Genomic DNA, 27,886 nt, shown 5'->3' on the forward strand with positions numbered 1-27,886 from the left:
ACACAAACTTCCCACAGAGTGGCTGTGTAAACGCATTAGTCCTCACCACATGAAGGAAACATCTCCACACACACACACATTATGTTAATGATGACCTTCACAGTTCATACCTTTTTGAATATTGCACTGCTTGCATGCCTGCAGTTTAGTAAGCCTGTGTCAGTTTGCGTACAAGAAAAGGGAAGAGCCCAAGACAGAATTAGCCTTTTGCCCAATTATGCCAGTACAGATAATTCACTGGCAGAATGTGTGAATATAAACTCACCAGGCTTCTTTCACAGGTACATCTGTTTAGTTGCTTGTTAAGATCAACTGTGATTCAGCCAATCACATGCCAGAAACCTGACGCAACACTGTTAGTCGTAATAACAATGACATGTTAAATTCAATCTGAGAGTAACCAAGCTAGAGGATTTTAGTGAGCATTCACACCAGACCCGTTTAGTCTGCTCTAATCAAACTAGTTCTTTTGTCTAGAAAGTTTGGTTTGTTTGAGACAGTGTGAATGTACAATCAAATTCTGATGAGGGTCAAAACCGTGAACTGTGGTTCGCTTAAAATCCTGGGTCTTGGTTTGGAGACCAATCCTAAAGCAGAAAGCTAACTATAGTGTAGAGCATTATGGGTGAAATACAACCAAAGCAAACAAGAGTCTAAGGCTGCAGGAGAAATGGCTCATGGTCTGACGCTGCTACACTTACATTTTGCAAAGAAAGAAGTTGCGCTCAAGTCTTCTTCTGAGGTTTTTGTGTTTCTTTCTGCAGTAGTTCTTTGTGCAGCGCCACCACATGTTACGATGGAGGAACAGGTTTTCAAAAGGTTTGTACTGTTTGACACAGTGCAGCGAGAAAGTTAACAGCTGAAAATGTAACAAATGTTTAAATTTTGGTTCCCAAACAAAATGAGTCTACCGACTATCTGGCGTGAAAACACCCTGAGTTCATGAGTTTTTCAGAAACTGGTCAGCTAAGTTGTTTCTTGGGACATTTCTAAGTATAGTGAAGAATGACTCCAAAAAAGGAAAAGTTTGAACAAGAATGCTTCGTTGATGTCAAAGGTGAATGGGTAACCTGGTAAAGGTGATAGAGAGGTGACAGGAGATCCAATAACAACCCATTACAACCAGAGAATACCATTCCTGAACATGCAGCACGTTGAACCCTGAAGCAGATGAAGGAGAAGAAGAGAAGAAGAGCACACCAAGTGCCATTGCTAACCCATACAACTCATACCTGACAGATCAAATTTGACAAAGGGTTGAGCCTCAATGTAGATGTCAGCCTCTAACTTGCTCCATCCTGCCTGGTGTCAACAGTCCAGGCTCGTGTTGGTGCCCTAATGATGTGGGACATATTTACTTGGCATACTTTGAGTCTTTTGTAACAACTGAGCATTGCTTAAAAACAACAACTCTCTGATTAATGTTCCCAACAGCTTATAGAATCTGTGCCATGAAAACTGGGCTGTTGTGAATATGGATCCATCCCTGTAGTAGTAAGGTGTACTTAATAATCTGGCCAACCAGTGAATAGTAGTTATTCCAATCAAGGTGATTAATTTATTTGTGAATTTAATAGGTTGCACCTCATTATTGCATTTAGTTATTGCAGAGACGCATAATGGCTTGTGGTTTAAAATAGACGTGACCGTTTCCAGATTAAACCACAGACAATTGACAAAAGGAGTATTGACAGCAGACATGAAAGAGCCACTCTGTGTTTTTCCTTTTAGTGTGACTTAATTACTTGCCTTAAATTAAAGTCAGACTCCTCTGAGGTTGGTTTGCCCATTTAACTAGTGCTGTTTTACAGGCAGCTGGATAAAGGAGTGTGTGCTGCATGCAGGTAATTTATCTGGAGGCAGGTTGTATTAATGCAAAGCAAAATGGTGGCATGCAGGCTCAGAACCAGCAGAATGTGTTTCAGGTTTAGACACGGGAAAAGCTAATGACTCAAAAGCACATGTGGCAAAACATCTGCACTCACTTGAGGCATTGGTCCCTGCTCTTCTGGTGTGTGTAGCTGTGTATTTATCAGCCGAATCCACACCCAAATCATAAGTGGATGGAAGAGGATCTGTTTTTGGTTGGTCCAAGTCACTTCAGGAAAGTGGGTCACTTGATATTTGTCGGCTTTAAAAGTCTGTTTCTGATCAGCTGAAAGTCAAAACCATCCGTGTTTAGAAAGTGAAACATATACAACTGTAGATCAGACGTGGAAATAAAGCCAAAGGAGGACATGTTTGTAGCTTTAATCCCCTGGGAGGGCCTCCTCCAGGAAGCTTGATTTAGTGAGATTGCTTTCATCTGCGTGTTTCTTTCTGTCTGTCTGAGTTTGTCATTTGAAGAACAACGCTGGCTTCGCTGTGGGAGTTTCCTCTGGATATACATATTACACAGGCACTTAAAATGTTTATATTAGCAAACCCACTAATGTGTCTGCCTGCGTTAGATGGTACATTAAACACTTGTCAGCAGTTTCTGTCTCGGATAAGTTTTTTTTTTTTAACATAATCTACTATTCTTTTTCAGAAAAACAGTAAAAAAAAAAAAGATTCAAACCAAATGAAGCTTTTAAATCTGTTCATGAAGACACGATTTGACTCTGTGGGTCATAATATGCAGATATCCTCAATGACATTTTGTTCTTTTATAAACCGTTTTACAGCAGTGTTGTAAAACCAGTGTTCATGTTTGTGCTGGGGAGGCTTATTATTAAAGAAACTGAGTTAAATCTGACAGTGAGTCCATTCACCAGGTTGTGTGGGTGGTTGGCAGGAACAGTGACAATATGATGACAATGACTAAAAATACCACGGCTATTACGATATATATATAGGGAACAATTTCAATAAAAGTATAGAATATTTACTTAAATAAAAAAAGCAACATGAAATCCTAACTATTGCAAAAATAAGGCAATGTGTATGTTGTAATATTTGCAATAATTAATCAAAAAGCATGTCATAAACTCTCTTAGCTTTTCCAGCCAACAAATTAAGATTTTACACCCGCTCTAATCAGTAAAGATAATCTCAGCCACTGGATTATTGTCAGATGTTACAAGTAATTAGCCTATAATTTGTGTATTTGTCAGATTAAGCCTTGAAATATCACCACTCAGAGGGATATTTAACTGCACAAGGGTAGATGGCTGTCCTGTAATAACCAAATCCCATAATACTAAGGTCTCTGGTAACCACGGCAGCTGGTGCTGCCTTTGCAGCGACATGTAACAGATGTGAGCTGCATACATATCTCTGTCAGTGTTAATGGGCTCCTCATAGCCATCTGTGGGTGTGTGGTAAGTGTGTGTGTGACTGTGAGAAGGGAAAGAAGGTGAAAATGTATGGTATTCGTGGAGATGATAGCCCATTTTACTGTGTTTCCTGGGTTGTAGAGTTTGTGCAGCTCTTTCTCTCTCTCTCTCTCTCTGTGTGAGTAAGAAAGAGAAAACAATCATGGCCTCCTTGTGCCTTTCAGGTGTGAAAGACATTACCATATAAAGAGGTAGCCTCATCAATAACAGTAAGACGGCGAGGATGGATGGAGGGAGGAGGAGATGCTGATGCAGGCTGAATTTTTGAGCTTCTCTCAGGCCTCATGTCAATTTACAGCCAACCTACAGAAGGGCATACACCAGTTCACACCAGTTCACACCAGTTCGGCATTAACTATGACTTGTTCGCCACCATCTCTATCAAACTGCAGCTTAATTCAGCTACTGCTGTAAAAGCTGAACAATTTTCAGTGAACAATTGAAAAAGCAAAACCTGACGGTTTGTGTGAATCTGGTGATGTAAATTTATCAAACTGAAAAATTACCATGACTGTGAACATGGTCATAGTCCCTATGAAGTACAAATGGGCAACATGGAGGAGTAACGTCTCAGTGAGATCTAGAGAAACTCATCCAGGCGTTTATCTTTAATCGCATCGATTACTGCAACAGGTCTGCCTAAAAGGTCAATCCTCCAGCTGCTGCTGATCCAAAACGCTGCTGCTGGCGTTCTGACTAAAATCAGTAAGATAGAGCACATAAACCCAGTTCTAAAGTCCCTCCACTGGGTCCCTGTAGCTCAGAGAGTAGACTTTAAAATACTGTTGTTAGTTTATAAATCACTGAAGGGCTTAGCACCACAATACACTGAAGATCTGCTGTTGTCATAGCAACATTCCAGAACCTCTCAGGTCTTCTGGTTTTGGTTCTGGTTCTGGTCTGCTCTGCGTCGTCATAACCAGAACCAAACATGGAGGAGCAGCATCAGCTTCTATGTACCACAAATCTGGAACAAACTACCTGAAAACTGGAAAACAGCCGAAACACTGACTTCTTTTAAATCTAGACTAAAACCTACCTGGTTAGAGTTGCTACTGACACATAATCAATTGATCAACCATTTGGTGTGTAACGATGGCAAGATGTAATCAAAAAAGAATAACCTACAAATTAATGAATAATCTACTTCAGGGTGCCAATTACATTAATTGGAACAATTTATATTCGTAATAAACAGCAAAATTTTCTATGACTGACTGAAAAGCTGCAAAGCAAGATTACTGCAGGTTAAAAAAGTCATTTTCGAACTATAATAGTAAGTAAATAAAGAAACACGCCGCCAACGTTTGGAGATCTGCATCTCAGTCAGAGGCTAATTTTAAATACAGTCGACAAAAAAAAAATCTTTAAGACTTTAAGACACCTTTTTTCCTACAAATGAAGTAGTGATGTCTCAGTCATATTTAAAATATGAAAATGTAAAAATTAAAGTTTAACTCAAACTTTTGATTAAATATCTGCTAAGGTGATCCGATTGTCACCTGGATCTTTCATATTTCTTCTCTCTCTTATGGAAATGTTGAGGTTTTCAGACACCAACATTAATAAACTGCACAAATCTCACTTATCAAATCCCAAAAACATAAAATATACAAAAAACACAACACATTCATAGGCTGCAAGACAAAATGCAAGCAGACTCTCCTCCGTGACACACTGGCAACATATTGCCACAACGGGCAGATCACATGCATGGGCGCTCATACCCAAACAGACACACTGACACACAACAGCTTGAACGGATACCAACATGCAGACTGAGGTATCCTGAGGATAGTCTGAAAACACACAAACGAATGTGCAAAGACACATGCACATGGCATCACAGAGAACATTTGCACATTACTGGATTATGGTAAACATGCTCAGCAGCTGCTGCACAATGTCCACGGCTGCCATGGCAACTATCTCTCTTTTACCCACGCAACTGAGAAAAGTATAAAACATTGTTCAGAAGCAGTGAAGTAGGCACAAGTATAGGATGGATAATATGCAGAAAAACGACAGTTTAACGCATTAAAATCCAGCGCTTTACATAAAAATGGATGGAAGTGATGCAAATTTCCTCTACTACTGCGTAAATGAAATAATATTTGAAATGTTATACCTGTAAAATCATTTATAATAGTAATGTATGCTCAATCAGAAGGATTCTCATACATTCCCAGAACAAAATTTTAATTTCTTATTCTTTGAATCTGTAATCATTTTGATGTTGAATGAATCCATTAAAATTTTCTCTGTGCAAATATCTTAGGAAATCTGTATAGTCATACTGACAGCAGTGTAGTGATGTCTCTGTCTCATTTTTACATTACTGTCATTATTAAAGTGTAAAAAGGGCCTTAAACATATATTTTATTAAAACTAATCAGTTATGGTGTACACAGCATCTCACATTTGACTGGTAGAGATTACATGAATTTAATAACAAGCCCATTACTTATTTGGGAAAGTCTGAGTAAATACCTTTATGTATCATTACATATATATGCGATACCGTTTTTGCCTATTTGTTAACCTGTCAAGTGATACTTATGAATAAGAAAGTTAAGCACCCAAAACAACTTCATGCACTTCATGGAAAGTGTTGATAATTATAATTAGCAGCCTGGTTAAGTCACTATTTTTTCTCCACACTTTTAGAAACGTGGAGATTAAAACCAACAGCAGCAGGTGACAGATCCAGCCCTCCATGAGGCCGTGAAGTCTCGCTTGCTCAACAGTTCATTTGAAGACCTGCTAACAACACTTCTAACATTAGTCAGCCTCCTGTCAGAAGCTGATAAATCACACAGAAGCATGAACATTCACTCATGCAAACACATCACACCTATGCACAAACACACACACAGACCATCGCAAGCTATCGGATCATCACACATTGCAGATCTATCTTCAGCATCTCCCTCTGGGAAAATCTTATGACAGGCTGAGGTGTCAGGTAACACGGTGTGTGTGTGTGTGTGTGTGTGTGAATATATATATATATATATAGAGAGAGTTAACTTTATATCAATAAACTTCTATGTTTCTAGGTTTTCTCAGGGTTGCTTTCTTTCAGTTTCTTTGAGAAATTGTGGCAAGAGGAAACTAAAATCATAATATTTAATTATCAATGTACCTTTCAAGGTAAAAATCAATTTTTTTTTGTTGTCGTTTTGGATGACAATACAATGATGAAAAATGGAGTGAAAATGTTTTTTCCTGTCTTCAGTCTGTGTTTTAGATAATGGGTAAAATGAAAATGAAGTATCAGTTGCTTTTTCCAATCAGAAATAAACAGACATGCACCACAGGAAGAAGTGTTTTTCATGTATAAATTTGCAGGTACTTTTTGTGGAAAAATAATGGTATTCCTGATAGGTCTGCGTTTTAAATTTGTTTCCTATCAAGGGATAAACTCACCCTTTTCTAAAATCTTTAATATAAACCAACAGTTTTAAAATTACTATGTTTTTTTTCCCAAACCTACAAAAAGGAGAAAACAAGAAAAATGGACACGAACATTTTGTATGTTATGGTTATTTTCTTTCTTTTTAAGCACAAACAATACCTTTAATTTGCTAGGCTTTTTAATTTGTTGTTGGACTATTTTAATTATATCTTCTTTAACTTGAGTGAGAGCTCAAGGTAAGAGGTTTTTTTACTCTAAGTTTTAAAAAAAATCAGCAAGATATTACTTCAGACATGTTAAAAACATGCCATCATTCAATCAAATAACAGCCATCAGTTACATTTCATTTAAAAAATTTATCAGTATTTAAAGTTATGGTTAATAAAGATATTTCTATATTATCTTAATAGTTGTCACACAAATAATATGTTAATTTCTTCCTGCTGTTAAGATATCAAACTTGATAACTTGTTTACTATAAATTTAATGTTTATCAGCGGATGTTAATGCCAAATAGTTGAAATAATATGGCACACATCAATAACACTGAATTTGAAAATATACTTATTTTAGTTTGCTACTCCTGTAAGGTTAAAATTAGTAACCATAACAACTCTAGTATGATGTAAGCTACTCTAGGTGTGTAAAATACCTACTATTATTAGCATTGTTTCTAATTAGGTAAGGAATTGTATAGCATCTGGTGTTGACATGTTGGTGTGGCTGGCCCAAATGGAAATCCAAAAACACTTGGGCCGGTCCTGATGGGATGTTTTATTAGAAAGGAACGAGATCTAAAGCTTTGTGTGTTTCTGGTGCAGCAGTGGAGTGTTTGGAAAGGCTAGCCAGTTTATTTATGGCGTATAAGCTCACTAACTCACCACTGTGCCTCTGGCTGTGTTAGAGATGACACACTGACATTTCTGGGGCTGATGAATGTGAAGCAAATGCAGTTAAATGGGGTTCAGGCTTAAATAATTTATATATAACAAAAACATGTTTAGAATGTTTACATTTTAAAAGGTTAGTAGTATTTTTGTATGAACAAGATCTACAATCCCGTAGGAATTCACTTGTTTCTTCATGCTATTTAAAGACAACCCTATCACCAATGATAAATATTAAAGTTGATATTAATGGAAACCGTGTAGAAAAGGGTTATGCAACAAAAACAAACACAAGGTGTGTGTGTTTGAGGGGTCAGAGTATGCCAATATTGTCCTTTTAGGAAAAAGGCCGGGTTCTGCCTTTTCTGTGGTGCTTTTGTTTACAAGTACTGTTATAATGTTCCTGACTCAGACTGCTCCACTGAGCTAGTGTGTGTGTGTGGGCGTGTGTGTGTGTGGACATTCCAGGCCTAGTTATATAGGTAGCTGTCTAATGCTAAATATAGGATGAAAACAGAGAAGTGTGTGTGTATACTTTAAGGAGGACTATGACTCTATTGTGTCAGAGCATTGTAAAGGGTAGAAGGTGAAACTAGAACAACGATGACATTTAGGCAGCCATTACAAGCCTGACGCTGGGGCAAATTTTACTGCACCAATTATGTATCAGGTACTTTCTTTTACTTTTAATAGCTCCTATCTGATTGTGCTGGTTCTTCAAACAGATCTAAAGTAACCAATTTGTCTGCCACTAGACAATATTCAATTTTTCAGTCTCCAACCACATACTGAGAAGACATGAGCATCATCCACTTATTCTAATACTCATCATCCATCTTGGCGGACCCGGGTTCCCTTAACTCTGATATCATTCTTCAATCCAGCCTATAAAAGAGGAGAGGGTGGAAATAAACTAGGAGTTGAAAGTAAAAAAAAGAGGGAAAAGATCTGCTTGAGATAGAGGTTAAAAGAAACAGAGAGGTAATAATTCATAGAGGCTGTTCAAAAACCGAAAAGTGTGTGTGTGTGTGTGTGTGTATGTTTCTAATACCTTGTGGGGCCCATTTTCCTGACACATATACTACATTGTGGGGACCCACTGCTCCTTGTGGGGCCCAAAGCCTGGTTCCCACAAGGGGAAATGCTGTTTTTGGGTCAGAGGTCAGATTTAGGACTAAGGTGTGAATTGAGTTTTAGTTAGGGTTGGGAAAGGTTTCAGCTGTAGAAATGAATGGAAGTCAATGGAAAGTCCCCACAAAGATAGCCACTCAAACCTGTGTGTGTGTGTGTGTGTGTGTGTGTGTGTGTGTGTGTGTGTGTGTGTGTGTGTGAGAGAGAGACACAGACCCAGAGTTCAATTGGCTGTTTGTTCCCACCGTGTGCCTCAATCAGACTCAGAGAATAGCCTCCAACCATTAAACTTTCCAATTACTTTCAGCAAATGGAGCCTGAAGGGCCCAATTTAAACAGTTTAAAATTGTTGTTGTTGTTTACTTTTATCTCCTGCTGTACACCAGGCTGTGCTTAGAGAGTCGGGCTTTTACTCTAAAATCTGTCTCACATCCCAAATTCCTCTCTTTCTTACTCCAAAGACGTAATAATATCCCATGTTATGATCTTGGACTCGCAGTCAAGTGGCTGATAATGGAGTCTTTTTCCTGGATGGTTTTGACATTGAATGCTGGTTTGATGCTCATGTGAAACATAAACATCAAACAGTAACTTACAGTAATAACTGCGCTCTTTAACCTCAGCAGCACTGGCCACCAGTGGAGCACTGGGCTTTCTTTCATGGAGCTCCCAGTTATGAATGAGAGCTACTGTGTGACGATAAACCCAAGAAACAGCAGGGAAACTTTGACTTTCAGTTTCCCTGCTGAAACCATAAAAACACCATAAAAAAGTTTGAATTTTAACTTACTTTTAATTTAATGGTAACAAACATTTTTATAATTCTATATTTAAAAATTTTCTTTCCTATTTTATTTTTTTTCTTTAACTGTTTTCCAGTGTTTCATAGCATTTTCTAATGTTTATTATTTTTCTACTGTTTTTGCATTTTCTTCTTCTGCTGCTTTTATATTCTGTTGATTCTGGGTTTTTTTTTAGTTTATCATCTGTTGTGTTTTTTTACCCTCTTCCTTTGTTTTATGGTGTTTTTCTGCAGTTTTTTGTTTTTAAAGCAACTACAATGGTTTATTTAAATTCCATGGTTAATGAATACAGAAGTATGGGTTAACGCCAATAGACTACAAAAACTGGACCAAACAAAATGGTCGCTAATATCCACCATGAGACTAACATGGCAGAACATTGGTAGAATTTGAATGGAAAATAAACAAAACAAATAAATCAATGAATATACATTTACGAATGTATTTTTGAGCTGAAAACAAACCAAATAAAAAAATTATTAGTCCTACTGGTGGCATAAATTTGGCAATAGCATTTCTGAAGTATTAACTAATCCACAACTTCAAATCATACGGAAGTATTTTTGCTTAATTCGAACTGCCACCAGAGGAAAAATAAAGATTTCAATCAGTATTTTGATAAAATAGGTGATCATTTTCACTTTGATCACTGTAAAAGTGGCTAAGCACAATGAAGTCAATGCAAACGTCTCAGTGGTGATAATCACAAAGTGTCTGACATAATGGCCTCTCCATCTGAAACTGGATGATGCTCATCATCATCACCGAGCCAACAAGCCAACACTCTGCTAGCACTTAACAATTTCTGAAAAACGTTCCGACAAATTACAGGAGCACCTAAAGGCCAGGTTTCCACACGCAGACCAGGGAAGCTTCAGAGCATATTGGCACTGAAGGTTGGAAGCTGTCCTGTCAAAACATATGACCTCATATGACCTCACTTCTTGTTTTGATGAAGAGGATGCCAATCGCTTTGAAGCATGTAATTCTCATCTCACACACCAGGGGCGTTGAAAATGAACTCATTTTCATTCTGGGCCAAACTGGGACAGATTACTTGATGGTCTTGCTTTTAATAGGGTTATACAGAGAGCTGTATTCAAGCATGTTACTGGAAAGTTGAGAGGAAGGAAAAATTGCAGAAGGTATACAACCAGCAGATTAACTGCAGCCTTGAGAGTATTCTCACGCAGCTGTTTTTGTATGAATTACACTATCAATGTAGCATTACAATAATTCTTTATACTTTTTTCCCCCATGTAAAATGTTTTTGGAAACATTTCTGGTTCAGGAGCAACTTAACACAAGTAATGTGACAGTTACATCTCACGTTGTGGATACATTGATGTTCGGTGGGTCTGGAGGCCTCCAGGCGCTTCTGGTGACTCTGCCACAAAATCTTGAACAGGCTACATTTCACAATCTTAAGGCTGCTGTTATCTCTTTTTTCTTTCCACTCAACTTTCCATTAATATGTTTGAATATAGTTTTTGTGATATTTGTGATAAGCAAGCCAGTAAATGTCCTTTTTTTGTAGCAAATTATCATCATTCAGCTGGATTATAATCATTATCTCTGTCTTTTTTTCTCTTCTTGTTGGTTTCTTTTAATCGAGACAAAGTTGGAGAAAAAAACCTAAGAAAATAAATCAAGAACATTAAAAGATTTCACACTCTAGATGATAAATAAAATATTTCTTTACTGTTTTGTATTAAACAGTGAAGTGTCAGGCCTTCACATCCTCCCCTGAGTCTCACTAACTTTAGGATAGAAGGATACTTCTAGGAGGAATAGATGGAAGGAAAAAGAGGAGAAAATATGGGAGTGAGAGTGCAGGAGGGGTGGGACGCAGGAAGATGGATTACCCACACCAAGAGGCAATTTATCTCTGTCAGAGAGAGAAACAGGAATGGAGTCACTGGAGAGAGGACAGAAGAAACTGAGAGACTCAAAAGCTTTGGGAGATGGTGTAAAGATGAATAAAATGTAGGTTAGGATAAAAATAATAATAATAAAACGACGGCTGAACATTTGCCAGAATCACTTTATGTTGCAAATCAAACTGGAATTATTCAGCAATAAGTCATGAGGAGAAGTTCCCCCATCCCTGGGAAATCAGAGGACAAGACAGTGACAGAGCAAAGGGACTCAACAGTCAGTGTGTTCACATAACACACATATTTCCGGATTTAATGTAGAAGTGTGTCACAGTTAAAATAACTCCTCATGGTTCAACTGAGACACATATTATTGCCACTAAAGTCTTGTTTGAGGACATTTTCCCCCACATAACTTCACTCCTACTTTCTACCAGGCTGTTTTTTTGTTTGTTTTCATTGTGTAGGATGGAAGCAGAGCCGTTTATGTAAATTAAATCTTTGTCCTGTTCCTGTGCTGCTGCGCTGATGGGACACTGATCTATGCTCACTGCAACAGCCGAGTCCAGAAATGGATTAAAAACAGTGAAATCAGACAACACGAGATTGTTTTCCAGATGTTATGGTTGAAATGCCACAGACTTTCACCCAAAAGTGTATGAGACTGTGTGGAAATTAAGGATATTAAATTAGTGTCGCCAATCCTGACTCCCAGTTACGAGGAAAAATAAATCCTAATTTAATTACAGCTGGAACTATTAAAACCAGTTTTAACTCAACCAGTTTTAGTCTCTTTGTGCTTCTTTTAATTAAATAATTACACTGCGGTTGTAGGATTTTATTGCTGTAACTCAGTGCCAACTCTATAAAACACAGAGCATTGCAGTACGTGTACCGTATATTACATTTTTTCATTCAATGTAAAGTTAATTGATAATGTTTGGAAATCTTTAGCATCCTCCCTCATTAAAACTCCCTCCAAGAGGTTTTCTTCCTCTCCTTGGAGCATTTCAGGAAGGATTCATGCCTGATTGAGCTTCATGCAGTGGAAATGTAGGAAATGTAAACTATTCCAACAAACTACCCAGGTTCATAAAACAGTACTTTCAGTGGAAGTTCATCTTAAGGTTGTCAACCCTCCTTTAAGGTGGATGTTATAGTAAAATTGACTTTTTGAGATTTATATCATGTCATAATGTTATTCCAACATTAAAAACATACCTGGAGTGTTGCTTTGATTCTTTCCTGCATGTTTAAATCCTTTGGCAGCATTAAGGTGATGTGTTGGAGAAGAGCAGGAGCTTCTTAAAGAGACGGCGAGTAATTTCAAATTGCAAAGTCAAATTTGTTTTATGTTTGATATACAGCATTTTTAGTTACACAGTTACTTAATTGTTTTATAAAATGGCCCTCTATGTGCCTGGGAAATACATAATTAGATAAATTTTTTTTCAACCCCTCATTTTAAGAAAATGTTTTCTGCCAAGTAATGAATGTCTAAATTACCAGCAGTAAAAAATATATAACCAGAATTATTTTTTATATTTCACTCTTTCAGGCTAAAACCGGTTAAGTTTAGGGCATACATAATTAGTTTATTTACTGAAAAATAAAAATAACCTATAGTGACTCATTTAAAATCATATTTTCAGATGTAGTTTTGTTTTTATTAGACAATTTTTATGCAAAATAATATAATTTAAACCTAATTGAACTCCTTGCTACTCAGAATACGATCTGATTAAATTGCTGTCTGTTTAACAGGAATATATACGTAGAACTATGCATGCTTTTCTACAAAATGTGGCAAAGGTTGTAACGTTTTCTGTTATGATGCAGACCGACATGTTTTCTAGTTTAATTTGCAACAGGAGGCAATAAAACTTCACCAATAATCTGGCTTTGATACCAATGGGCTGTATTTACCTTCATGCCATCCATAAAGTAATAATAGAACAAACAATATAAAGTGACTGTGGAATCATTATTAGGTCAAGCTAAGTGGCCGCTAGATAACAGATCGCTTTCACGTTCTGCCTAGCTAATCTAATGTCTAATTTACCCTGCAGGTATTTTTTTAAGTCAGAAAGAGTTTATAAGCATTTCTTTTTACAACCAGGCATCACCATTAACAGCCAGCTAATTTATAAACAGGCACTAGCAAGTAGCTTTCACATAGAAAAACTGGGCAGTAATTTAAAGAACTATTTCATTTATACCACTGGGCGCTGATGTAGGCGGCTAATAAGAACCATCCAGCAGACTCATTTACACTATAGCAGGGGTTCATATGCAAAGTGTTAAACAAGCTGGGACAAGATTCGTAACTCGGGCTGCTAACATGGAGGAGACATTTAACGCACACGGCTGAAAAATGGTCAAACTTTCATACGGCACCAGGCAAACTTCACACATTCAAAACGGTGTTTTGTTCCCTCTTTGACTGGGTTTAATGACCTACTTCACAAATATACAGAGGTCAGAAAATGTCTGGATGTTTGCATGAATGTTTTAATACTTCATGTCTCTGAAAGTGACATCAGGCCAATAAAAAAATTAATAACAGCAATGTGGTCTTATTAAAAAGTATGTTTGATATATAATATTTCTATTAAAGATTGGTATTTTAAATGTTTAATCTGACCAACATCACTTATTGGGATGAATAGTTTAATTAACTGAATATGACTGTAGGCTGGAGCTTCTCAAAAAAGAGCATATCATTACACCACTAATCTTACAAATTTAAGAACAAATGGGAAAGTAATTAATATTTATCAGACTTAAAATGTTTCCAAAGCCCTTTCTTAGTTTTTATGGGCCTCCAGTGAACCACAGTAAGAGATATTCTCCACAAATAGAGAAAACATGAGCAGCGGTGAACCTTTCCAACCAAATTCAAGGGCAGTCTGACGACTAAACCAGGAGGTCTGCCTGAAGTTACATGGTGAGTTTCTGGTGTTAATTAATGTGCATCTTCTCTTTACATAAATAAAATGAAAAACAATGCACACCTCATTTTGCTCAATTTGTGGCCAGCACCTATGATTTAACAGCAGGAAAGAGACAAATGAATCTCTCAGAGTATCACGGCAAAACCACTGCTGAGCAAAATCAACAAAAAGGCACATCTCACATTTACCAAAAAACAAAAAACAAAAAAAAAAAAACTTTTATTATGAACTGTGAGAGTTCAGGGAAAATATTTTATGGATAGACAGAACCAGCATCCTGCAACTTGATGCTGCTTCTGGACACACACTGTCAGAAAACCCATCAAACTTCAGTGAGTCCACTAATGAATGGTTAGGGAAAAAAAAGGTTTTAGAGTGGCCTAGTCAAAGTCTGGAAAATTATAACTGAGATCTTGTGGCAAGACCTGAAACAAGCTTGAAAATATCCCATGACAATCATTGGATACTGTTGATGGTAGTTTGGTTTAAAAAGCTTTTTCCCTTTAGAAGAAAGTATTTTTGTGTTTATTTAGTTTCTGTAGGAATGTGGTAAAAGTAAAACCTCTGTTTACTTTGAGTCTCTCTGCTGACTTACTGTACCCCATGGTGTGAACTAGTTAATTATTTATTCCTCATAACCCAATAATGAATAAAAGTGCTGAATTAGATCTAAATGGTTTTTATTCATCTTCACACTCAGTCATGTAATTCCATAGTAAGATGGAACATTTTCAGGATTTATTTGCTTATGTAATTGAATTTCAGCCTGTTTGTCTACGTTTTATGAAAGGCACTTCATTGTAACTCAGTGTAGAAATAAATGCTGAACCCACTTGACTGAAGATAAAAATTGATTTCAGTAAAAGAGCGAGACGGCTGTGGAGCTGCAGGGTTGTGTCAACATACAGAGGTCTGCACCCAACGCCTGGAATAAAAAGATCAATTCATGTAATTTTTACAATCTAATGCTTTTTCTATATCAGCTGCAACAACACAACATGAACAGTGTAATTAATTTTCTGTTATTAATGTCCCTGTGTGTCCCTGCGTAAATGTGAGTACTTATAAATAATAGGTTACACTTACATCCAGACCTTTTTGAATCCACTGTTGGATCATGTGAGAGAGAGAGACCAATTAAAACTGATTAAACGAGGCGTAGAGCAGGAGAGGCTGCAGGTAATAAATGAGGCTCAGAGAGGGGAAGTCTGCAAGGCCCTAAAGTTATTTATCACAGAGGGAAACGGAGAAGAAAACTAAAACACTTTGTTGCTTCTGCAAAAATGCAAACCTTTTTCCCTCAGCTGCATTTTAAACACAGCTAGTCGTTTTGTCATAAGCAGAGAAATGGGTGAAGCTTTGGCTTTTAGTCGCTTTATTTATGATTCAGTCAAACTCACCATGTTCAGGTAACTGAATTTTACTTTTGCTCATATTTTATCAGTTTTTAAGGACTCAGTGAAATTTTCATGTTTTTGATCATCTGAATCATTTAGTTTAACTTATCAAACTTTGCATGCTGTGAAGGAAAACTTAAGGCTGAGCATTTCATTTTCATTACCTTGGATGGTTATTTTCTCTTCTTTTTGTGACTAAAATGTATATTTCTAGAATATTACCATCCTGAATACACACTGAATCATTTAATGTGAATTAAAATGTTTAATATTAACCAGGAGTGTCCAAATTTGTAGAACCAAAAATAGCTGAGGGCCAAAAAAAACAAAAAAAACAAACCCAACTAAGCACATAAAGTAGCTGGATATTTATTGTATAGTTTTACGACGCTGTATTAGGTCCATAGTAGATAGAAAAAAAAGACCAAATTTCTGGCAAAACCTCTAATTTTGTGATTTCTTTTCAAATTTTCTAGAAATTGGAAATTTCCAAGTTTTTTTTGTAGAAAATTCCTGATATTAATCTAAAAATTTTATTTTTTTTCCTATCAAATTTCATTGTTTTCTCTAGAAAATTTGAGATTACTCAAAATATTTTGGCAGAAACGTATTACAACTTCAATTTGCATGTTTGCTGTATTAGGAGCACATCTTATTATCAGTTTCTTTGGCTCTCAATTGAATAAATCTATTTTCAGTAATCAGATCAGGATTTCATTCACTTTGTTTTAAAACTCCTGCTATATTTAACCACGTTAAGAAAGAATAAAAGCTGATTTGGCTGCAACGAAGTTGGCTTTTCAGTGAAAGTCTCTGGATAAATTAGGTTTTACCTTTTTTGTTAAAAAGTGGTTATAAAAAGGCAAATATTTTGTGTTGTACTGCACATTTTCCCGTGTAAGAAAATTATATTGGCAATAACGGGTCAAATTTGTATCATTTTTGAATTGGACCTGAGGGCCACACAAAGTCAATCCAAGGGCCACACTTTGGACACCCCTGAACCGTGTTCATTGTTTGGAATGTTGTATTGGAAAGTTATTTGTGTCTTTATGAGTCAAAGAAATATCCTGTCATTTCTAATTTAATTTATTTTATTTATTAAATAATTTTATACTGTATTTTGTGTGTTTTCTGTGGGAGTGGAGTTAGGTTTGTGTGAATCCTCATACATGTGCCTCGCCCATCCATGTGATTGATCTGAGATGCCATTTTGTTTTTGACCTTGCTCTTCTTGCACAGACACCAGCCTCCATCACAGAAGAACATGTCAGTCCTTATCATGAGGCCAGTGTGTGTGATGGTAGATCACCTGTCCAGGTGGCGTGTTTGTATGTTTTCCATTATGTGGTCAGAGAAGGTGCAGGAGACCATCTGCATCTCTTCTGCATGATCTCCCTGATCCCAGACCTGCTGGGAAATGCCTCTGCAAGTCTGTGTCAAGGTGTAGCTGCAGAACGAAAGAGAGAGAGAGGAGAAATGAATAATCAGAAATATAAGAGGCAGGTAATCAGTATGAAGCGACGAAAGATGAACGCTAAAATTATGCACAAATGTATAGCTTCTGATTTCCAAACTGCTGTCAGTTCAGCCTTATCCTCTTCAGTTTCAAATGCGACGCCTTAAACTACAGTCGAATTTATCAGAGGTAAATCCTGTGGAAGCCAAAGGTTAAAAAACACAAACGAGTGTATTACCAGAAGCAGCTTTTCTATTTGGTATGTGGCTGTGGGTGTGTATTTACACACTTTTCAGTCCTTTCTATGCACACATAAAGAAAAGAGAGAGCAAATAGCACCAAGTTGTCTTTTCCCATCAGATCTCAGTAATAGCATCTGTCTGTGTCCTTCTCCAGCCGCCACACACACACACACACACACACATGCCCACGCACACACACACACACACCCACACCCACACACACACGCACACACACAAAGAGTCAGTTAGGTCACTGTTCAGTCAGCTTGGAAGCTGCTTTCTCTTTTTTTGTCACTCCATCTTTGCTGTTCAGGCTGTGTTTACCCTTGCAGGAGGAAATGAATCACACACACACACCCACGCACACGCGCCCATGGCCCCCACACACACACTGCCAGTCTGCAGCGCTGCTACGTCTCATTGAGTCACTCACAGAAAACTGATAAACTCGTTGGCGAAGCTTGAAGAGATGGATAGATGTGACTGCAGAGACTATGACGGCAACATCCAGACATCGTTATGTAACCATAAGCTCATTAAAAGATGACAAAACCAAAAAAAAAAAAAAAAAAAATACTTTCTCCATCTGCTATTGTACAATTGTTTTCTGAGCGCTTGGACTGATCTCCTCTGGCAGTAAAGATGTGTGTGGATAAGGGAAATGTTTGGAAACTTTAATCCACAGAAACATGAGGTTATAATAAAATAAAGAGGTATCACTCTGAAGAAATAATTAGAAACTGAATCAAAAGACAGAATGTGTTGGTTTAGTTGTTATATGTAGGGATTATACATGTACTAACTGTAAGATTATGTAGGTGGAAGAGGAGTGGGAATATTGATAGCTTCATACTTCCACTCCTTTGACATTATACTTCATACTGAATGTATTTTTTCTTCATATTCATTAAAAATAACTGTTTAAATAAACCTTTCCTCTAATATTCATAGTATTTTTTCTTTATTTAAACTGCTTGATTGCATCTAAAAACAGGATTTCCACTCAGTTTTAGCTTCATTGGCTTTAATCCATTATGTGTTTAATGGACTATGCTTCAGGGTCACAGAGAGGTCAGAAAGACCCCAATGAGATTAAATGTTCAGCAACCAGCTCTGCTTCAGCTCTATTTTCTCTTACAGTCATTTGCATAAATATTCACACACCTTCAAACCCCTTGTCACTTTTTTTTTTTTTTTTTTTTTTTTACAAATAAAAACTTAGAAAATGCCACATCTATATTCTGATACCTGTGCATAAAATCCAGTCCATTACATTGAGCTGCACAATTAATTTAACTACAATCTGTCCAAACCATCATGTGGAAATAGAAACTCTGTGACATGCCACTACTCTTAGTTTAATGGGAATATATTTAGATGCTTGAATGAGAACTTTTCCAGAGAAAAATCAAGATATCTTGTACATCTAACACCAGGTTTAACCTCAGTCTTCCTCATACCAGACTACTGTTTTGACTGGTTTGCACATATTACAAGGTACTCTTTATCTCTAAACACCACCCGCCCACACACACACTGAGGGTCCTGCTGTGTGTGTGTGTGCATCTTGTGGTTGTGTGGTTTGTTTATGTAGCCGAGGAGGCGGCTCTCACATTAAGAAGGGGTATTTTACGATTAGATGAAGTGTTGCTTTGTATCTACATAAGCACTCATACATGGACAACTGGGTACATTGATGGAGAAAAAGTAGCAGATTTTTTTTAGTGAGAGAGACTCATTCATTCAGAGACTATAAGCTGTTCCTTCAGCCAATTGGATGATGTAGAAAATAAACAAATAATGGAGCAAACTAACAGAGAAATGTCTCTCCCGACGAGCGGAGGCTTAATAAATCACATCTAATTCTCTACAGGTTTTGCTGTGTTTTTTCTGTCAATCATTTGTCTTTGTGTCTTCATATCTGCCTGTTTTGTCCTGCTGGGAAACGTCTATCACAGGCTTACGGTAATAATTGGCGGCACATATACACACGTGAGCTCAGTGTGGTCATAAATCATATATTGATTAAAAGTCAATATACAGACAGAGCCAACACATCACTTTGATTAACATCTCACTCTGCAGATTCTTTCCTGCGCGCCTGGACTGAACCACAGAGATCTCAGCTCATTCAGGCACTTTGAAAAGGTTTTAATGTGAACATGATAAAGAATGGAAATAAATTCAAGGTTTGGGGAATTTGCTTCTTCAATAAAATGAAGTTTAGAGGAGAAAAATGGAAAAAAAAATGCTTTTGTTTGAAGTTGTAGCATAGAAGGTGTGAAAACCTTTGAATACTTTTGCAAGAAACAGTTTTATGATTTAGGAACCCATCTCCAGCTGTATAATACTTTACAGTCAGCATTCCTATCTTTAAATAAAAAACACGTTTCTACTCAGTGAGTTTTATCAGATAAGCTTTTAATGCTTTGTGGAAATTGCAACAAAAATATTTTTTCACTGAGATCAGAAAGGTTCAGATTCTTATCTGTGTTTGTGCTTTTGCTTGTTAACTTGGAGATTTAGCCCAAAAAGGGACGGCAGGAGATTTAGAGCAGCTTTGTTCTGAACAAGTGGTTCCAATTAGTCTGGAAACACAGATTCTGCACGCTCAGCCCACACTTTACTACCACTATCGACTGCTTCCTTTAGTGCAAATCCATGAGCTCACTAAAGGTGCATTACATTTATTTACATAAATGAGGTGCTACAAGACAGAATTACCACCAACAAAGCCCCTCCAAAAAACTGCAAGTCAAGCTGGAGTGTAATGTTTAGCTGGATATTATATCTTATAATATTTCTACAAAGGTTGTATTTTTGACATTATTTTTACTTGCACACTATGACTTTCTAAACAGTGTTTGAATGCAACATGCATACTTTCAGACTTACTGTGGATAATTATTTTGCACCAAACAATCAGAGTTTTCTCTGCAAGGGTTAATAAATATGTGCAGCTTCTGACTCTCGTTTGCTTTAAGATTAATTCTGCAAAATGACAAACTTGACTTCTGTAGCTTGTTATGCACAGGTAAACAAACTTTCATTAGTTAGTGGAAATCCTCACCAGTGGACCAAACAAACATCTCTGCAGCAACACTGAATCCCTTCTCCTCATTTTAAATCCATAAACATGAACTAAAAGCCATACAGTGCTCTCATATTTCTTTAAAAGAGGATAGCGGCGTTATAATCCATAGCAAGGTAACATCAAAGGTAAATAAATCCAACTGGCTTTTCCAGAGCTCTTTAAGCTGCCATCATATCGTTTCTTATATTGCCTCATATGTCAAGTACAGTGTATTTTGATGACACATTTGACCAGCAAGGCAATTCAACGTGCTTTATACGATAATAAAAGTTACCATCAAGAAATATTCAATGTTTCAGTTATTAATCGAAGGCAGCTCAGACGGGTTTTTTATCCTTCATTTAAAGGAACTCGGTATTTTTGCATATTTCTGGAAGTTTGTTCCAGATTTGTGGTGCATAGAAGCTGAATGCTGCTTCTCCATGTTTGGTTCTGGGGACGCAGAGCAGAGCAGAACCAGAACCAGAAGAAGCAGGTACATTAGATTTGGATGAAAAAATAAATCCTAAAATGCTTAAGAATTATTTTTCATGTTCCACTGACCTAACTGTTGTACCCGACGATTATAAAACGAGCGTTGTTTAATCTGCTCTGTTTTTGAAAAGGTTAAACATGCTTGAGGACGCCAGAAGAAGAAATGTCACCTTTATTAGGGAACTTCCTCTGTGTCACACGGCTCTTAATGGAAGAAAATGTGTGTTTTCACAGAGTCTGAATGTTGCTTTTATGTCTTCAGGTTACACATCTAGTCACTAAATTAGAATATAATAGAAATTTTAATTTATTTCATTAACACAGTTCTTTGCGTGTAATACATTATGTAGGTGGATTAATTAATTAAGCACAGACTGATGTTTTTAAGCCTTCATTGCTGTTAATTACAATGATTTTCCACTTACAGTCAATGAATACAACATTTAAAATATCACATCACAGCCATAAAAAAAATGTTTAATTCAGAAATGTTCGGTATGCATTTTTGAGTTTATTTAATATGAAAGTATCTGTCACAACAACAGTTAAGCATGTATTCTTATGTATTTTCTAAATATGAGTGGTTGCTTTGTCTTTTATATTTTAGTTCATATTAACTATATGAAGGTAATAAGCAGAAAATGCCTAAGTGTGAAAGTTTTTCACATTTAGAAGCATATATGTAAAATATGCATTTCTCTTCCCCTAACATTAATCTTTCAAGAGTTTTTATTACTTTTATCATGTTGACAGAACATTTTAACTTTTGTTTTTGTAATTACCATCATAGTTGGTTCTATATAATTAAACGTTCCATTATTACACCATTCATTTTCATTTGGGTCTCAACTTATTCTAAATACAGTCTTAGCACTTTAAAAACACCCAGTTGTTTTTGGCACTAAGTTAATGTTTTTTGGTGTCTCGAAAATGAGTCATTTCATAAATTTCTCAGTTGTTAAGTGACATTCAACTGGCACTGTGCTGTTACTTAGCAACCCCAGTCAAGCCCAGGTCGTCACCGAGCAACCCAGTTGGAGCTCCAGTATGTTTTGTCAGTTGGTTTTACCATTGTATGTGCTGTACAATGGCTGCTGGAAAAGACAAGTGTTTTGTTGTTGACTAACTATTCAGAAGCAATTTGCTGCATTCTTGCTGCAAATTGCAGTAGAGGAGGCTCTACTAATGCTTTTCAAATATGTATAATTGTGCATCTGTTTGCAGCCATTTTGAGTGTGAATGTAAAAGTTGAGTTTGGGGGGCCATGGCCAGAAGCAGCATATCTGACCCTAAAACAGCTCATTCTGAAGCAATCAACAATAGGCAGAACTGATCTGACTAAATTCTCATTGTCCATGTTTTGAATAGACCTGTATTCAAATACAGGTCACCTTTAATCTAACCCGTCGGTCTTCATCTCTCCTCCAGGATCCGTCCTTCTCACTTCTCCTCCATGACAAGCTTCAGGTGCCCAACAGTTCTCGGCGTGCGTGGAACGAGCGCGACAGTCGCTGCGATGTCTGCGCCACTCACCTCACTCAGCTCAAACAGGAAGCTGTGCGCATGGTCCTCACCCTGGATCAGTGGGATCTGTCTCCCACTTCTTCGCCTCCAGCTCGGTACGGATCTCATGGACCTTCAGGACCAGCAGGCACCTCGGGACCACCAGGAGTTCCAGTTTCACGTGAATGGGCTCCTTCGGTTCTCCCGTCCTCTTCTGTGACTGCTCCATACACTCCTCACTCATCTTCGCAGTCTCCTTCTCCGAGTCCCAGTCAGACCCCGACACCAAGCCCGATCCATGGACAGTCCACCCCCAGTCAAGGGAGTCCCTCAGGCACGCAAACGTCCAGCTGTGGTCCCACAACTCAACAGCTCCAAGAATCAGGACACAGACTGGGATCCAAACCCAGCTCCTTGGGTCTGGGAGCGGGAGTGGACCGAAGGAATGGCTCCCCCAGCTCAGGGAAAGCCAGTGCCCAGCAGCAACCAGTGAGCGGCGTAAGCAGTCCCAGCAATAACGGTGGGGGAGCGGTTCTGAGTGCAGCAGCTCTGCAGGCCCATCAGCACCAGAACCGGACTAATGGAGGAGTCACTCTGTATCCATACCAGGTAAGGCGCTCACACATGTAGGTTTGTGTTTGGAGGCATTCGCTTCTCCTTCACACAAAAACCCTTTCTAATGAACCCATTAACATTGTTACTATGGAAACATACGTTAATGTGGCCAAATGATTGATGTGAGCAGCATAAACAGGGAAACCTACAACGCAAGCCTGTCATGATAACAAATTTTGCTGGATGACAAATGGTCCCAGAAATTATGGTGACAAGTGATAAAATTGTTGTTTTGAAGCTATTTTCAATTAATATATTGATAATGACATAGTGTAACCCTTCTGTTCATCTCAGGTCCAGTAGGTTGACTTCAGGACAGACACACTCAGGTTCACTGTATTTATTCTAACAAAAGAGAGGAAATCAAGTTGGTGGTTAACATCAGTCCAGCACATTCTGTTCCTATACATTAAATAAAATACAATATAGAACCGTGAAACTACAAAGCAATAGCTCCCAATGAGCAGTTAGCAGCAGTTAGTATTTGTTAAATTAAACGTAGCTAAAGTGGGCAACCTAGACAGACTGGCGACCTGTTCAGGGTGACCCCGCCTCTCGCCCGGAACGTGAGCTGTAGCTAGAGATCAGCACCTCCCGACCCCCACTAGGGATAAGGGTGTTAGAAAATGGATGGATGGATAAAATGGGCAATATTAATAATAAAAACTGTTAAAAACATATACAAAATAGCAAAGTTACTCATGAAACTCATGAAATATAATATAATATTATTATAATAATAATATAATTACATTTGTCTAAAATGTATGTTAAAATATAATACTTGTAAAGAAAACACAGATCTGATCCTAAGCTGCAAACAGCAACAGAAAAAAGGGGGAGGAGCCATCGGTTACCGGTTGCTACGGTAACCACCAACTGCCAAGAGCAGCGTAACAGAACTTAAAGCATCAATAGATGTCTAAACAACTTGACTAAATAAAATCACATCTGTAATATTGTTTAAATAAAACCTCGCTACACATATACAACTTAAAAACATTTGTACAAATTCAGCTGGTAAAAAAAAATATAAAAAAAGTGTATAAAAACTTCAAGCTTTCAGATTTTATAATCACATTTAAACAGGAATGAGAGGCCTCTCCATTTAGATTAAAGCTTTCAAGTGACTTGAAAGACTCAAAATGACTAGTGGAGCATGTAGATGTTTTTGGATGAGACAGGAAGAGAGGGAGCGGGAATAAAGGAGAGGGAGGTAGAAGGGAGAAATAGCCTGAAGTGAAGGGTGGTCTAGAGGTGTTTATGGGTGGAGGCAGCAGCTGAGACTCCAGGGGAGATCCAAAAGTTACAGATGTAATAATTCATACAGTGATAATTAGAACTCTGGGGACTCTATGACACACAGCCTCAGTACCCTTTCACTCTTTCACTCTCTTTTACGTTCCCTCTATACTTATTCATGTCTCTTTTTCTCCCTCTGCTTTAATATTTCCTCTTTCTTATGTGGACAGATAGTTTAGAGTTTTAGATGGCAATTACTTTGGATGGTCACTGAAAAAAGCCAATTCTTATCCCACTGGTCCTAAAGGACTCTATCTGAGACACTTTTAGCATTTTTATTATTAAATTTGTATTTTTTTTGTTTAATTCTTTACTCTGATTTTTCTCAATGTGTTGCGTGTTTATGTATTTGGCGTCCATTAAAAAGCACCCCAGTGAATGTTGAAGGGCGCTCGTGTGTCTCCATTGTGACTTTGACAGTAATGGTGTTTCAGCAGGAAAAAAGGAACATGATAATAAATCACTCTGCTCTAGGAGGGGGAGGCGATGAGTTGAGAGGTGATCAAAAGATGGGAATCCTGAGGAAAGACGAGGATATGAAAGATTTGCGGTGTAGAAAAAGAGGATGAAGAGGAGGCTTGAAAGAGGAGAGACAGTAAAGAGCTGCTTCTGAGGAATTTAATGCAATTTAAATTTGCCAACCCTAGTTTTGCAACTTATATGTCTTGGCTCCTCCATTATGTATTCGACATTTGGAAGTGCAAAAATACTATATGAGCATAATGTTCCAGCACTGTTTCAGGTAATTTTATAACTGCAGATAAAATAAATAAATAAGCCAAACAAAAACCCCTTGAAAATTTTCCAACTCTGTAGCAAAACAGGAAAAATAAACCCAAATTGTGGGATTGATAGATATAAAGTAGTGACATTCAGAAGATGTGTTTTTCTAATCTACTCAAGGATCCCTGCTGTTTGCAGTCATAACTCAAAACATAATAAAATCTTGCTGTGTCAGCAGTGTAAGAGGCAGCAACCAACATATTTTGTGTTTATTAGACGTTTTATGATCACACAAGGGGGAAAAGGTTGCCCATACAATTCAGGGATGATTTATAAGTAGAACCTGTCAAATATTGTTAATAAGAGCAATGCAAGGTGCATCCTGCCTTTGTTAGATATCTGGTTTGTATTACCTTGAATAAGTGGAGCCATATATAAATATGCAGGTAACATTTATTTTACTATATGAAAAGTTAATACAATAATACATGCAGTATGCTACATGTTTGATAATTATTGTTAACCATAAATTAAAGGAACCAGGACTCTAGACTAGCAACAGATCGTACAAAACCAAATAGTTCACTGCCTGGTTAGTTCAAAATGAGCAAGAAAAGATTTGTTTACTTCACCAGTGGTGCCAATAATGTGACAAAACCTTCTGGTCCTCACCGTCTCTATGAAAACGGATTCATGTCCCTGAATGTGTTCTTGTGGGATTTTATCAATCGTTAGATTAACTGGCTTTAAAGCTTGTTTGCAATGACACAAAAAGTATCCACTGGTTATTTTGGATGACAAACAACAAGCGTATCCATGGCGACACATGCAGGTGTATTGGGAAAGAAAACATGGATCAAAACAGTGCAAAGGGAGGTGAAGGTAGTTTTCAAGTAAAATGTGAAACTGAAACAAGATGCCATTTTAAATAGCTAAAGTTTAGTTAAAGCTGCCAAACATTTCATACACCGATTCGGAGAACTACTCACTGCTGACAGTGAAGCTCATAGCCAGTTGGGATCTAATTAGGTAAGAAATGTGTCAGTATATCAGGAGAGAGAATTTAACCTTTTTAGGCAAGTGCTACCAGCCACTAGTTTAAATCTGAAGACCTGCAGTCAGCCTGCAATATGAATCTAGCCTGGCTGACACAGTAAAATGACTGACTGTGTCTAGATTACTTTAAAAATCTGTATGCATGTTGTAAGACATTTTCTAAGTTGAAGCCTTAAGTTTGTGGTTCAAACATAGACTTCCACTTCATGTTTGTGATGCATTAGTAGGCTAAGACCAAGATCTAGTCCCAGCAGCAGCCTGGCAATAAAAACATAAACAACCTCAGGAAATCTGTGCAACTCAGAAATGTAATTTTAAAAACCCCCATTTCTGACGTTTCTTCTGTAACAGCGTCTGTCACTATTTTGAGTGACAGAAACAGGAAGTTAGCTGATATACGGCTGGAAACCCCCGGCTTGCTGTGGTTCTGTTAGATAAGCATATTTATATGTTATGCTTCATGTTAAGAGAAAAATGCACATAATCATATGCTAAATATCACTGATTTGATTTGTCTGGGAGAAACTTTGAGATGAGGTCATGTTAGGATTCATTTTGGACTGAGAAGAGAGAAAGCCCTTTGCCTCAATAATATAGAGAGAATTAGCCTCCATACAGTGCAGTCTGGATTTTATTTTAACATTTAAATCATGAGCATATTCAAAACAATCTATTAGGACGAGCTGCTTGTAATTTTTCATTTATCTGTTTTTTATTTGCTCCCACCTTCACAAACTCTTCTCTTCCTGCATTTAGCAAACAGGAGCACACACACCTGAAGACACACAAACAGAAATGTTTTATTGTCACCCTTGAAGCACAAACTACACCGGAGACGGGTGAAGAGAGCAAATGCTGTAGAAAATGGCGGCCATGGTGTTATGAAGATAAATGAGGGCATTTTTACCACCAGTGTGGATGAACGATGTCCTGTAAAAGGAAGACTGTCAGGATCTATGTTTTTGGGTTTTTTAAACCAGCTTTACTTCCTCTAGAAATCCTTTATGAATTTAATCAAATCCCAGCTAATCTCTGGACCAGCGGACCAGTGAAAATGTCCTCATCTGCTTTGTTTTGGAGCTCATTATTTTCACTACGTTTGGCCCTGTGTTTCCTCACGTCTCTATTGTTTCTGGTGCTTCTCTGATGCTGCTGCAGCTACATTTCCTCATGTGAATCATTAAAGTTTCATCCAGTGTATAACCCAATTTACCGGAAGATATAGACAGCAGCTCAGCCTTTCCTGTGGGTAAATCTGAAAGGAACAACCTTAATGACCTCATGAAGACAAACACAGGAACAATTACTTTAATGAGTAAATAATTTTACATTCTCTGTTTGTGTAATTTCTCCGACCAGGTTACATAGCTTCTTTTCTTTGTGAAAAGTCAGGCTATAAAAGTGAGCATTCCACTAAAATCTGGTTTTAGTAATCAGTCTGTTACAAAAGTATTAAAAAAAATTGACTTAAATGTAATAACATTGAGCTGTTTTAAACCCACTCCAGAGCTGTAAAGTATGGGATGTTACTGGTTACATTCGTTACTGGTGTAACTCGCCAGTAACACCAGTAACCAATGTGGCGTTCTAATACCAGACTGAACCATTTCAACAAGCCAGCAGCCATCATGAAA

At 37.5% G+C, this 27,886-nt stretch overlaps 1 protein-coding gene and 1 long non-coding RNA gene across 6 annotated transcripts in view; one reads left to right on the forward strand and one right to left on the reverse strand.

The window, feature by feature from the left end:
* kif26ba (kinesin family member 26Ba) overlaps positions 1–27,886 on the forward strand; it is a 98,974-nt gene that overhangs the window by 7,175 nt on the left and 63,913 nt on the right. For all 4 annotated transcript variants that reach the window (XM_044096057.1, XM_044096048.1, XM_044096029.1 and 1 more), the window contains exon 3: positions 22,482–23,165. In XM_044096057.1, the coding sequence (XP_043951992.1) occupies positions 22,482–23,165 (684 nt within the window). The remainder of the gene's footprint in view (positions 1–22,481; positions 23,166–27,886) is intronic.
* The window catches only part of LOC122819384, a 56,590-nt gene that overhangs the window by 4,009 nt on the left and 24,695 nt on the right, over positions 1–27,886 (reverse strand). The window contains exon 3 of one of the 2 annotated variants that reach the window (XR_006368605.1): positions 17,097–17,234. The exons of the other annotated variant lie outside the window; for it this stretch is intronic. This is a non-coding gene — a long non-coding RNA (uncharacterized LOC122819384). The remainder of the gene's footprint in view (positions 1–17,096; positions 17,235–27,886) is intronic. 2 annotated transcript variants of the gene reach the window in all.

The sequence above is a fragment of the Gambusia affinis genome, linkage group LG02 (genome assembly GCF_019740435.1).
Source record: "Gambusia affinis linkage group LG02, SWU_Gaff_1.0, whole genome shotgun sequence".
Classification (NCBI taxonomy): domain Eukaryota; kingdom Metazoa; phylum Chordata; class Actinopteri; order Cyprinodontiformes; family Poeciliidae; genus Gambusia; species Gambusia affinis.